The 13,517-nt window shown below is 38.9% G+C and overlaps 1 protein-coding gene across 5 annotated transcripts in view; it reads left to right on the top strand.

Annotated features, from left to right (window-relative positions):
* Positions 1-9,630, top strand: part of BAZ1A (bromodomain adjacent to zinc finger domain 1A) — a 67,382-nt gene extending 57,752 nt beyond the window's left edge. For all 5 annotated transcript variants that reach the window (XM_027670624.1, XM_027670640.1, XM_027670635.1 and 2 more), the window contains 6 exons: positions 2,287-2,534; positions 2,643-2,866; positions 4,167-4,636; positions 5,719-5,861; positions 7,984-8,071; positions 8,607-9,630. In XM_027670624.1, coding sequence (XP_027526425.1) covers positions 2,287-2,534; positions 2,643-2,866; positions 4,167-4,636; positions 5,719-5,861; positions 7,984-8,071; positions 8,607-8,797 — 1,364 coding nt within the window. In that variant the 3' untranslated portion in view covers positions 8,798-9,630. The remainder of the gene's footprint in view (positions 1-2,286; positions 2,535-2,642; positions 2,867-4,166; positions 4,637-5,718; positions 5,862-7,983; positions 8,072-8,606) is intronic.
* Positions 9,631-13,517: the final 3,887 nt, after the last annotated feature.

The raw sequence follows: 13,517 nt of genomic DNA, 5'->3' as shown, positions 1-13,517 counted from the left end.
AGAACTGTATTTTTTTTATCACTTTGGGACAGAAATTTGCATGTTCATATAATCCCGTTTTTTTCCCCCCCTTCCTTTTAATGTCCTCGTTTTTTTTTAAACTTCACAGCATTGTGCAACTGCATATCCTTTTTAGAAATACTAAAATGGAAACCCCTTCTCTCAACTCAATTAGCTATTGATAGATGAGTGCATAGATCTGTCAAACAACTTCATTTGCATTGTAGCAAGGCTTGGAGGACTTAGGTGACGGAGGGGTATCCCACTGCGCAGTGTAGAGCTGCTGAGACACAAAGGAAGAGGCTGTTTTTCCCTCCATGTTAACAATATAAATGAGAAAGATGATGGATGGAAGAGAGAGGTGTTATTCTTATTTTACAAATTGGGATCTGAAAACAGTGGGTGTTATTTGGTGTGTTTCTTTCAGTGGCAGGACATGCTGAAGCAGGTCGTGGTCACTAATTTCCATCTGTACTTGCCCTGCAAATCTGCAGTTGCAGTATATTTGTTGTCTTGTGTGATGAATTATATCGGTGAACCAATCCAGGCTAAAAGTAAACTCCAAATAAAAGTAATAATGCTGAATCTGCCATTATCAGCAAAAGAAATACTTGTCAAACTCTGTGTATGCTTAAGATAGTGTCTTTCCCAGAGTTATAGTAGAAATCTGTTTTAAGCAGGTTTAATTTTCTTAACTGAATTTTAAAGAAATACATTGAGATATACTGCAGTGCTGTGAAAATCACTATCCTCAGAAAACTGAACTTGACACAGGAAACCTAAGGACGAAGTAATAGGAAATGTTAGGAAATACAGCTTTATATTTGCAGTTCATGAGTGGCTGTATTTTATTTATGAAGCTTTGTTGCCTGTTTATCCTCTGCCTTCTCCCATCATTTCTCTTGTGCTGCTGCTAATGCAAATGCATGCAGGATTAGACAAATCCTGGCAGCCAGTTGATGAGAAGGCAGAGGGGCCTTGCCAGGAGAATAATTAGTCTCATTTTTGTTCTTTCATTTTATTTGTTATTAGATATTTTGTCTTCTGATTCTTGACAATAAATCATTTGGCAGACAGGTGCATCATAGGCCATTCCACAGAGTGCCCACTGTGACTAGTGCAGGAGGCAGGGAGGCATTATATACTGGAGTGCATCATTAATCCACTAGAGATCATGCAGTAGTAACTGGACTATCACTTTCAGAAGGGAAGTCTGCAGACTTTTCCATTATCAAAAGCACTGTTGTATTGTCTCTTCCTGTCCTTAAACCTTCTTACTTTAAAATGCAAAAAATAGCTTTCAGCATTAATAAAGAAATTCACTTTCTGCTCAGCAGCAGCAGTGCACGGTATCATTTACACCTTCTTGTTTCCCTTAGGTCGTCAAACAGCCCATTTGTTTCTGTGGTTCCCAGCTGCTCATTCCTGTTTGGTCTGCCCCCCATGCTATTCTGTGTGTGTGTTTGTCTGGCTGTTTCCGTGGCCTGGATTGCTAACCAAACCTGTTTGAAAATACAATCTAATTTTTTACCCCTGTGTCTCCCCCATTTATTTCTAATTTAATTAGGATCCTAGGTCTTACTTGGTTTGACACTCAATGTGTACCATGGATTCCCGTGTGCTACGTTGCTTATAAAGTATTGAGGAAACAGTTATTTCAACTCCAAGTCACCCAACCTGGTTAATCACACAGATGCACAGGTTCTTTGAAGGCAGAGTGCAGGGCAGGAATGAAGGCACTGAGGCATGGGCATAGGGCTGAAAGGCTCTCTGCTAGACTATACTGAAGCATGTGTGGGTGAGGAGTGCTCTTTAAGCTGTTTTTTGCCAGTGAAGTTTCAGGTACTTCCTTTAAATGTAAATATTTTGGGATTTCAAAATTTACATACAAGGAAAAGTAAATTGGACATGTGATTATTTTTTTGTAATCTTAAGTAAGCTTTGTTTATACATTATAAATCAAATTGTTAGGTTTCCAGGTTGACATTTGAGTAAGACTTTAACGTTTTAATCATGACCTATGTATGTGCAAGTTCTAAGTTGAATAGGTATGGAAGAGTAAAATCTTAAAGGCTTCAGCAGCTTGGAAGCTAAGGAGAAAATATTCAAGTCTTGAAGAGATAAGATAAAGGTTGTAATATTATCCCAGTTTACTACTGCTGTCTGTTTGACAGTCAGAGTTTTACTTTGTAGTCTAGAATAACCTGGATCTTTGAAAAAGCAGTTTGATAATTCTGGGGTTTTTGTCGTTTTTCTTTTTTTTAAAATCCCCTTTTTTAATGGAAGATGCCAGTGATGGTGGACGGTCCTATAAAACAGTTCTGGATCGCTGGAGAGAGTCGCTTCTTTCTTCTACCAGCTTGTCCCAAGTCTTCCTTCATCTGTCCACACTGGATCGAAGTGTCATCTGGTCCAAGTCCATCCTCAATGCTCGCTGTAAGGTGTGTCGAAAGAAAGGCGATGCGGAAAGCATGGTGCTGTGCGATGGCTGCGATCGAGGCTACCACACTTACTGCATCAGGCCCAAGCTGAAGGTATCTCAGGAAAAAGAAGTGCTTCCTTTTTACACAGAACTTGAGTAGTTTTTATAACTTAATTGCATATTGCTAATGCTAATTTTTTTTTTCCTCTTCTGTTTCTAGGTCATTCCTGAAGGAGATTGGTTTTGTCCAGAGTGCCGACCAAAACAGCGCTCTAGACGCCTCTCCTCCAGACAGAGGCCTTCTGTGGAAAGTGATGAAGAGACTGCTGAACAACTAGTAGGGGAAGAAGAGGCAAACTATGATGAGATGGGACAAAGTGAGGAAGAGCATTATGAAGAAGAGCAAGATGAGGAGGATGAATCTCAAGAGGAGGAAGAGATAAGGTAAACAGATGTCTGTTAAATGAAAATATCTTGATTATTATGTGGAATAACTGTTCGCATAAGCATGTATCTTGAAAGTCCAGTCTGACAAAGATGTTTGGTTGTTTTTTTTAAACGGCAGCTTGTTATGAATTTGGCTCTTACTGAAAGATTTAATATGAACAAAAGTTAGGGATCACTTTTCAGGATAAAAATGCCAACTTTGGATGTGTGGGTGAGAGATGGCCATCAGAGTTGCAGTTCTGTATAGCTACTGTTTGAATGTAAAGTAAGGGAGAGTTTCAAACAGTAAAGATCTTCTGGAGAAAACCTGGAGTTGTTTTTGTACAGTTTTGAATTCTAGAGGACTGAATGCATACAGTATGTATGTATACTAGATGTATTCAGTAAGTATTAGAACATTAGGGAAGACAAGGTCATCTGTCGGAGGTCATATGATATTGGGAGGGCTTGAGGACTAATGCTGTAGCTGTTTAAAAAAGCCCAACGAACAAACCAAACCAAACCCAACAAAAACAAACAAACAAGCCCCCCCAAAAAGACCAACAAACCCAAGTCAAGAAAACCCCCTTCAAAACCAACCAACCAAAAAAACCCGCACAATAAACTAAATAATCCAGTGATAATTTCAATAAAAATGTGATTTGATACACACGCTAGCAACATAAAAGTTGAAGGAAACTTTTCTGATCTCAGAGTATTTTCCTTCTTTTTGGTACAGTCTTTTAGATGGACTGAAGCAAGGTTAACTGTGGCTCTGACAGTTGAGATTCCGTAGTTGGAGAGAACATGTATCTCCTTGAGAAATAAGTTTGTCTCTGGGATCTTCTTTCTCTCTTGCAAAGGAAGGAGAGTCTTGAGTATTAGTTATAAACCTTGACTAGAGCATAACTCTTATACTTAGTGTTTTACAACTGCAGTTCATTTATGTGGCTGATGATAATGTTCAGAAATCCTGGTAGTTAGAGTTGTTACAGTAGTTACAGTGAGAAATAAGCGATTTAAAGAAATTGATAGCTGTTGCTCTGATTAATGCATTCCTATTGCAAAAGCTGTAGAGGGGATTGGTATTCTGAGCTTTTCCTTAAAGTATGTGCTCCACGTAATATTTAATTAAGAGACCCCAGGGCAATATTTAAGATAATGGTAATTGAATGACTGACTTCATCAGGTTGAAATCCAGCTGGTTACCAGTCCAACCTTGAATGGTTGGGTTTTGTAAATGCTGAATTAGCAAACTGACAGAAAAGGGAGGAATGTAATTTGGGGACAAATAAATATAACTGTTCACTTTTTGTAGCCCATCAAAGCAAGGAAGATCCCAGGTCAAATTTCCATTAAAAATGAGAGCAGCCAAACTCAACAATCCATTCTCAAGTCAGAACAGCCAGCGTCAGGCAAGATATGCTTCTCGGAGTCAGCAAACTGAATCTTCATCAAAAATTACGAGAAGGGGTTTAAGAAACATAAAATCAGCCTCTTCAGCAGGGACAAGACCTACTTTAAGACTTAATAGCCGGACCACTCGTCAGAGCCAAAGTTCATTACAAGCAGATGTATTTGTGGAGTTACTCGGTCCCCGAAGAAGACGAAGAGGAAGAAAGAGTGCTGATAACACACTGGAAAACAGCCCTTCCAACTCTCTTGGATTTAGAATTGTTGATACTGCAGACCCCAGTGAACGGCTTAAGAAGTATCCAGTTTCTGCTTCAAAACTTTCTCTTCCTGTTACTGAACCCAAGAGAAGAGGCAGGAAACGACAATCCACAGGTTAGAGAAATGTTTTTATCACAACAAAACCCACGTTCTGTTCCTTGCTAAAATATTTGTGTGGTAGAGCAAGGAGACTAGAAGTGGTGAAGGCAGTTTTGGCTTCCGAGACAGTTTCTTTCTTTTGCAGTGAAAGTGAACTTTAAAAAGTTTCCAGTCATCTAAAGAACAAATATTTAATTTGCCAAGGAGATTTATCATGTCCATATTTGAAATCCCATATTTGCACAGAGTATGGAGAAACTGCTAATAAGTGGATAGAAAATGTGAAAGTAATTTTATGCCTTAACCCACATAAATCAAGTGTTTAGTTACAGCTTTTATGCTTTTGTTTTATTAAAGTTAAACAGTGAAGAACACAGATAGAGGCAAGGTAGTGAAATTGGGAATATACACACACAACAAGAAACTGCTACCAGAAGAAAAATGTTGTTTCTCTATTATAGGGCTAGCGGTGTCCTTGATTGTTAAGCTAATACTTGGATGGTAGGGAAATACTTAGAAAGATACAATAACCTTTTAAAAACAAAGAGGACCCAGTGTGAGAGACTGAAGAGTGTAAAAGACTTGCACTCCAGTGTGGCAGCCTTGCATTCTGCATGATTTCTGTCCTTCACCATTGGAAATTTCTGAGCTTATCCTTAACCACCCTGCTGACTACTCTTGAAAGCAGATAAAACCACTCTGAATAGAGGTTTTGTGAAAGTAAAAGTTATGAGTAGGCAGCTTATTCTGTTTTTTTCTAATAGAGCTTTTTAAGTGTTTAACAAATTGTTTTAAGATGGAAATCAGTGAAAAAAAAATAATTTCCAAAATTAATGCAGTGAAGGACGAGGCACCCAGCTAAGTCCTGGTTACTTAGCATTTTGTATGTCAAGAGAGACATTTTAGTAGTAAATAACAAGGCTGTAGGATAGTTAATACTTGAAGCCAAACCACATGCCTTGGGCTCTTAAACTACAGTTTTAGTACCCAAGAATAATGGTATTTCACTTTTTTTTTTTTTCTTTTTTCTTTTTTTTTTTAATTTTACTTATCAGGCTTTTATTTTTATCTGGTGGGGTGTCATTTTTTTTTTCCAGAATCACCTCCTCAGATATTGAACAGGAGAAGTTCAGGACGTCAAGGGGGAGTCCACGAACTCTCAGCTTTTGAACAACTCATAGTGGAACTGGTACGACATGATGACAGCTGGCCTTTCATGAAACTGGTTTCCAAAATCCAGGTAACTGAAAGAACTGTAGAGGGAATAATAATGGCTGAGAGTCCTGTTTGCTGCCAGTAAAACTTGTGAATTTATAGCATTGCCCAAACAGGGGGATAAAGCTAAGGAATGGGATTCAGGAGAACTCTTGCATTTCAGCTCAGATATTTGGTGCCAGAAATAACTTCTATGATTGGCATGCTATTGGCAAAATTTTAAATATGCATTCCATCAAGCATTTAAAAATGTGAAATGGTTTGGTTTGAAAAAATCCAAACAAATCAAGTAGGGCGCAGAACTGCTAAAGGTAAGCTTATTGTTATTAATTGATAATTTAGTTGAATTAATCTTCAATTTATGCAAGATATTCTGAGAAGAAACCTCCAATGAAATAACAAGATAGAAACAATTTCACTCTGATGTTAACTATAATGCAGTAAGAAGATGATTTCGTACCTTCGTTCTTATTTCCCTCTTCTTTAAATTTTAAAGTACTGAATGGTAAAGTGGGTACCCAAAGTAAGTGCTGCTTGAGAGGTTTTTAATACAATAGAAGTTCCCGAAGCTGCTTTTCTGCAGGCTGCACTGGCTTGTCAGTTGTAAGGCAACTGGGACTTTCTGATCCTCCAAAGTGCCTGTCCTCTCCAAGCTCTGTGGAGCAACTCCGCACATTCTTGCAGGACCTAGTGGTTGGTGCTTAAATGCTCTATTAAAATTAATAATGATAGCTGTTAAATGAAGACCTGAAACTCTGAATTCAGAATCACAGAATATTCTGAGTTGGAAGGGACCCACAAGGATCATCAAGTCTATAAATAGTTGAAGGATTGATCTGTCAGGACAAAGAGAATGATGTACAAACATGAATGAAAGATGTAAGCGCGGCAGAGGAGGAGAGAAATTTTCAGTGAAATGGAGATTAGTGTGTGCCTAACAGAGTACTGGAATTATGCTGGAAAGGGCAGGAATCTAGTGAATGCAAGAAAAGAAGGAGAATTCAACTCAATTTTGATCCTGAAAAGAAACTGCTAGATTTCAGTGCATTCTGGTTTCCCTGAGTCAATCACTAAGGGGTAGTCTGTATAGTTTGGAAGGAAAAATCCATACCTGAGTGAACCAGATTTTCTTCATCATGATAGAAATTTTCATTTTGCTATGAAGACTGTAAAGAATACATTGAATGGTCAGTATACAGCATGCCAGAAAGAGGAAATTACCTTTCTTTTTAGTAGTCACATAAACAGCACTCCTAAAGGGAAAGGAAAGAAAAATGTGCCAATTTAATTCTGTTTCTCTACTAGTTCTTTCTCTAGGTTCATTTGCAGGTTGCACTTGATAGATAGTAAAGTTACAGGCCATAACCAAAAACTTGGTTTTAAAGCATACATGATGGTGCATGTGGGTATCTTTCCTTGGGAGGGCGGGGGAAGTCACATTTGGATCAGATACCTTTTTCTTTTACTCCTCTGCCCTGCTTTGTGAGTGTGACAATCACCCTAAGCTTGATGCTTACTGGAATTCAAAATTTGTGATCCAAATGACCAGTGCACTTAAAAGTTAGGCAGTCCTTTTCCTCCATAAACATTGTTCTTAGTGGCTCTTTATCTCTGATACTTGTGTACAGTGTCCTGCTTGCTGTAGAAGGGTTCACTACCTTGTCTTTAACACAAGTAAATGGAATTTCTCAATTCCGTTTCTTCAAAACAATGAATAGTAGTGAGTCAAATTTGTCATTATTCATGATTAAAGAGCTTTTAATATTGTAATATGTTACAGGAAAATGAAAAATTTTAAAATCTTGGAAATAATTTTTGTGCTTGACAGATGGGAATAACTGGAACACCATAATGCTTATCTGGTCATGCAATTTTCTTACAGTTGTTCACAGGGTATTTAGGATTAGATTTATTCATTGAATTGCTGGCTAATGGTTGTTGTGGTCTGCTATTTTAATGAAGCAAAAAATGAAAAAGCAATACCTGAAAACTAGTATTCAAATCAGGAAATGAAGGTGGTTGCCTAGGACTCCTCTGTTTCTTTAAAAACAAAACATGCTTTCTGCTAATACATGATTTGATTAACATAGGTAGAATTTTAAGCTTCCATTTCTTTGTCTATGAATCTTTTTGTTTGTTTTTTTTAGGTACCAGACTACTATGATATCATCAAAAAACCTATTGCCTTAAATATAATCCGTGAAAAAGTGAATAAATGTGAATATAAGTTAGCATGTAAGTATTATTTATTGAAAGGAATATTGAACCATGTTCTCTCACTTTAAATTCTTGTCCTAAAATAGGGTTTGTCAGATGATTAGAAATCTGAAATTGTGCTTGGTTTGGGGGTTTGTGGTGTGTTTTGGGTTTTTTTAAAGAGCAGTTACTAACATTTTTTTAAATAAGATCTGTTGAACATAGTTCTTTTACTACCAAAATACATGATGTAAAGATAGATAAGAAATGAGCAGCTGTGAAACAACTGGTAATTTCTCAAGCCTTTGATGTCAGTGAGTGTCACTGATGAAATAATTAGAAAATGTTCTTGTTTGATTTGATTTCCTGTTTTGATAATCAGTGAAATTTAAGAATGCTTACATGGCACTGCACCGAAACAATGATAGGAACTCGACACACATGTAAAGACATTTTTGTGTTGCAATTCTATGTAGGATCACTGTACTAATTCAGTGGTGTCATACTGCTTTAGCATACTGTTCTCTGATGACTTAAGACATACTAAATTAATTTATTTCCTTCTACTTACTAGCTGAATTCATTGAAGACATTGAGCTAATGTTTTCAAACTGCTTTGAATACAACCCTCGTAACACGAGTGAAGCAAAAGCTGGAACTAGACTTCAAGCTTTCTTCCACATTCAGGCTCAAAAGCTTGGACTTCCAATCACATCTGGTAATGTGGACCACACCGCTCCTGCGGCAAAGAAGTCACGAATCTAACCTCTGCCTTCCAAAGGATTTTTTGAGGGAATTTATAATATTCATTAAAATGAATTGTTAAATTACGCAGTCGTCATGTCTGTTTAAAGCAATAACAACTGTTTAACCACCTTGAAGTGTGGCCTGCACTATATTCTCATTGTAATATTAAGCACTCAGGAGAACGTAGGAAAGATTACCTTTGCTACAGTTTTATTCAGTGTCTAATAATTTTGATAGATGTACTGGATACAGTACTGGTTTACAGAGGTTTTGTACATTTTTAATACATTCATGTGTCCAGATATCTTCCAGAAGTACTTTGTTTTTTCCTGCACAAAATAACCTTTTTTCATCCTCTAGATTTTGTAGGAGCTGTGGTATTGAGGGCTTTATCAACTCAGAGAAAATCTTCTGCTGTAGCACAGTTGAAGAAACTGTGTGTTTTTAAAACTTGTTTGAGCATATCTTCTCAACACTACACATGAATGAGTACAACTGCATATCTTTTTAAGTACTGTACCAGTGCTGGCTGGAGGTATTCAGTCTGAGTTTATTAAGTAGATATTTATTTAGTATTCAAAGTAATTTGTGAATTTGTTTTGTATTTATAAAATTTGTACTCGGGGATTAAAAACAACAAAAAAAAAGAAAGAGTTCCATAACTTTTTAAATTTTTTCCGGGGTTCTTTTTTGTTTGTTTATTCCCCTCTAACTTGATGATCAATCAATAAATACCTTTCTTGTGTCCCTGACAGTTCTTCTAGCAATGAGTAAATTTACAGGACTGTACTCTAAGTTTCTACATACAACTTTGCAAGTGTACAAATAAAATGAGACATTTTTTCAAAGTATTTTGAGCTTGCACTTCGTTTTGAGTTGTACTGTTACACCACCTTCCCCATTACCTTACAAGGACAAGTTGCTGGAGACAACACAGCAGAATCAGGTTCCGATGTGAGTACCCCAGCCAGCATTTTTGGCAGCTGCAGCCACTGCAATACCTAGTTTCTGAGAGATGCAAATGTCCATCAGTATGTAAGGAGTAATGTAAGTAGTATAAGTTGTTTGGGTCTTTAATTTGCATCTTTAACAGTGTAAAACCTCACAGATTTGTTTCATTGACCAGCAGCTTCTTCAAACTATCCTTACTATCCTTAATTGGTTTACTTTCAATATTTATTAATTTAAATTTATTAAACTCAGTTTGAGGAAATAGCTTTAGACCAGTCCTCCCCACCTGGAGATATGCCACACTGAGAAAAAGTATGGAGAAGTTTGGGGGTAGGAGTGAGGGGTAGCAAAAGCTGAAACATGAGGCTTCCTGCTGCAGCAATTTTTCTCCCTGTGTTTGTGCTAGGTTGTGTCGGAGCTTTAACACTTGAATACGCTCCAGACCTAACAAATTACTTGCCATGTAGTTGTGGGTTTTCTTTGGCTGCTATAGTGCTTACATTGCCATAAAGGTCGCAAGAATAGACATTTCCTTGAGCCTAGGAAAGAGATGGCAATAGACAGGAGACTGATCGGTTTGAAGTGTTGCATTTGTGGGTTGGGTTTTTTTAAAAATTAAAAAAAAAAATTGAGAATGATGGGGGATGTTGTTCAGAAATGTGTGCTAATACTTCACAGTTTCTGTGGAAGCTTTTCCTGTTCAGAGCCGACACCTCTCTTGTTCCCACAGCAAAGAATGCTAAATTCCGTAAGGAATGTGAGCAGCAGAAGACTTCCTTGCAGGGTGTAAGTGGCACCTGATATCCCTGCATCTGTCCTGTCCTGAGGGGTTGTGAATGTCCTGACTAGCAGGTTGCATAAACAGTTGTGCTAGTTCTTGTTCATATGAATAGTCCCCATTGACTTAAATGTGAGTACCTTTTGGGGAGGAGGCATGGTGAGCTGAACAAGTCCATTTGTGGCAGATGCAATTTAAATAATTTCTGTCCCAAACCTACTCCCAGCTGTTCATTCCTATTGCTCTTTCTCCAAGGCTATTTCATTCAATGGCTTCCCCTCAGCAACACAACTATAATTTTGAGTACAGATTTTGGGTAGAGCAAGTGGGAGCAGTTTAACCCAAATATCTGCTTGTGACAGTGGTGTTCGTATGCTTGTGCAATGAGCAAAGTTATCAATTTGCCATTAGTTTTGCAAGCCAAAGGCCTCGCTTACACACACTGAGGGCAAAATACAGGAAAGTACCCACTTCTCCTTCGAGCAGCTGTGCTTAAAATACTCATGTCTGCTGTATGTGCAGTGCTCATCTGACTGTCCTTGGCTTTAGTGGTGCTCACAGGGCATGAACCAAGCCCTCTGTTCCTGGCAGCAGGCTGCTTGAGTTGGTACTTTCACTGAAGCTTTTTCAAACTTTAGCGACGCTTTTTCTGAGCTATGTCAAGATGGTTTTTTTTTGCTGGCCTTTGGAAAAAGGGGAATTGCTTCCCATCTCCCTCTTTGTCTTAAGGGCTGAAACATTCATGCTCTTCATCCACCTTTTTCCCCCAACAAACCCATGTCTTACCATGATCACCCTGTTATGACCAGGGTAAGGGCAGTACAGTATCTGTCAGGGGTTCCAAGCAGGAGTTTTTCACAAAGGTGTCAAAATGGATAGGGTCAACAGCTTCATCTTGGATTCAAACTAATCAGGCTGTACCAGGCTCTTCAGGAAAATATGAAATAGGCTTCCTTGAGCTCCAAGGTCAGCATCTGTCCTCCGAGTAGCATTTTAACAAGATGCAACAGTGAAAGTCTTCTCCTTCTTGGTAGCTCCAATAGATCTTAGCCCTGGCATGGATCCAGATACTGCTCTACCAGATGGTTTTCCTGCTGTGCAAATTCTGCCCCTTTCATTCATGAGTAACTACCCTAGGCAATTTCTCCTGATGCTTTTTGAATGCAACTCTTTAATAACCACGGGGTCAGTTCCTTTGGACTCCAACCCAAAGGACCTTCTTCCAGGAAATCTCAGCATTTCCTCAACGACAACTTGCTCACCTCCTGGTCACCACAGGCTGTCAAAAATGCAGAAAACCAATCCTTACAGTGACTGCTGTTATTGGAAGCAGCCCTTCCTACCCAAGGAGGATGAGGTCAGAAGGAGAAGGCCTTTTCAAATGCTGGCTATAGCCTTCTGTGGTGGTTGCAGTCAAGCTGATACTGGCTGTTTGGGTTTAGGTGTCAGCTAGCAACACCAGTGCAGTGATGTTGTGCCAAGTCCCTTCACCTGTATTAGGAGGGAGGTGATCACCTTGACTGGCATATGCAGTATCAGGTTCACCTGCTGGAAGTTTAACTTCTGGAAGCCTTTAACAATGCTGGAAAGCTTGTGTTGCTTTGGTCTGGCAGCCCACGTGACAGATGTGAGCCAGCAATCTTCTTTGTGAGGGATTTGGGGTGGGGCCACTGCCCCTGCACCCAGTGCTGGATGACTCTTTTGCAGAGGCTGAGATTTAAAGTATTGTAGGAGAGAGCACTTCAATGTTAGTATTAACAATAAAGAAAGACAACCTTAGAGCAATCTTAGCAAATACAGGCATTAGAAACCATAAAGATAAGAACCATAAGAAGCAGCTGAAAACCAGCCTGAACTTACATGTATAGTTATAGGGAGGCAGAGATTGTTAGACCCCAAACAGCCCCACTCCGCTTGCTGCAGTCACCAGGTGCCCCACAACTGGCCGTCCCTGCAACTGTCACAGTCTAGAAGTGAAGATTCTTCTATGGATATGTGCAGGGAACAGGTCTCTGGGGACACCAAACCACACTGGAGTCCTGCCCAACATGCTGCTGCACTGGTAATCTAGTACTTAATGATTTAGGAGATTACACTTCTTGTTTATGATTTTTGAATCATTGATGTAACCACTGAATTAAGCCTTACTGTGCAGCGATCTTGTCTCTTCCAAGTTTTATCTGTATTCAAATAAGTAATATCTAACACTGGTCATGTTACCTACTGTTGATTGCTGTCATAACTGATCGCAGCAATTCCAGCTAACACTTCTTGAGGCTACCAAGGACTGTTTCTACCCTGCAAAGGCCTTCTCACTCTAAAAAAATTGCAGTGTTCAGATGATTGCAGGTGCTTTTCCATGTGACATTTGGCTGTAACTCCAGAAGATCTTTTCCCCTGCACTGCTAAATTGCCATCTTGATCTTCACAACAGTGACTTCTCGGTCTAGTTCTGCACAGGGGCTCCTGGTGCTTTACCCAGCCTGCTGCAAGGAGATATTCTGAGATTTCTCAGCCTGCTACAAAGTAATGTATTCTTCCTCCTGCCCTTCATCAGCAACCTACTTCCCCTAATTTGCTGCTTCCTTAGACAGTGCTCTATTAAAACTTTGCCTTGATGTGCTCAATTGTGTATATGTCCAGTATCATACTTGCGTAAAAAAACCCCTCGGAGAACCTCCAGTTACCACCAATAAGAAAGCTTCCCATTTTTGGGGCACTCAGGTTTGAAGACGATGTTTGGATTAAATCTGATGCAAAAGGTAAAATTACTTGTGCTGCAAATCAAAACAATTATAAAGACAGATAAGTCAAATGATCACCTCATTTCCCATCTGTTTCTTAATAGGGATGCGGATGTAGCACCATCCCTAAATGTGTCTGTATTTGTGGATGTATGAGTACATACGTATGCAAAGTTTTGAATTTTTAATGCTCTAAGCCACTGACTATTAAAACAATGGTTATCATTCATGAATCATAGAACCATAGGTTCGGGTTGGAAGGGAC

The sequence above is a fragment of the Neopelma chrysocephalum genome, unplaced genomic scaffold (assembly GCF_003984885.1).
Source record: "Neopelma chrysocephalum unplaced genomic scaffold, ASM398488v2 Primary Assembly neopelma1_24, whole genome shotgun sequence".
Taxonomy (NCBI): Eukaryota; Metazoa; Chordata; class Aves; order Passeriformes; family Pipridae; genus Neopelma; species Neopelma chrysocephalum.
This window is presented reverse-complemented; position numbering and strand designations above follow the sequence as displayed.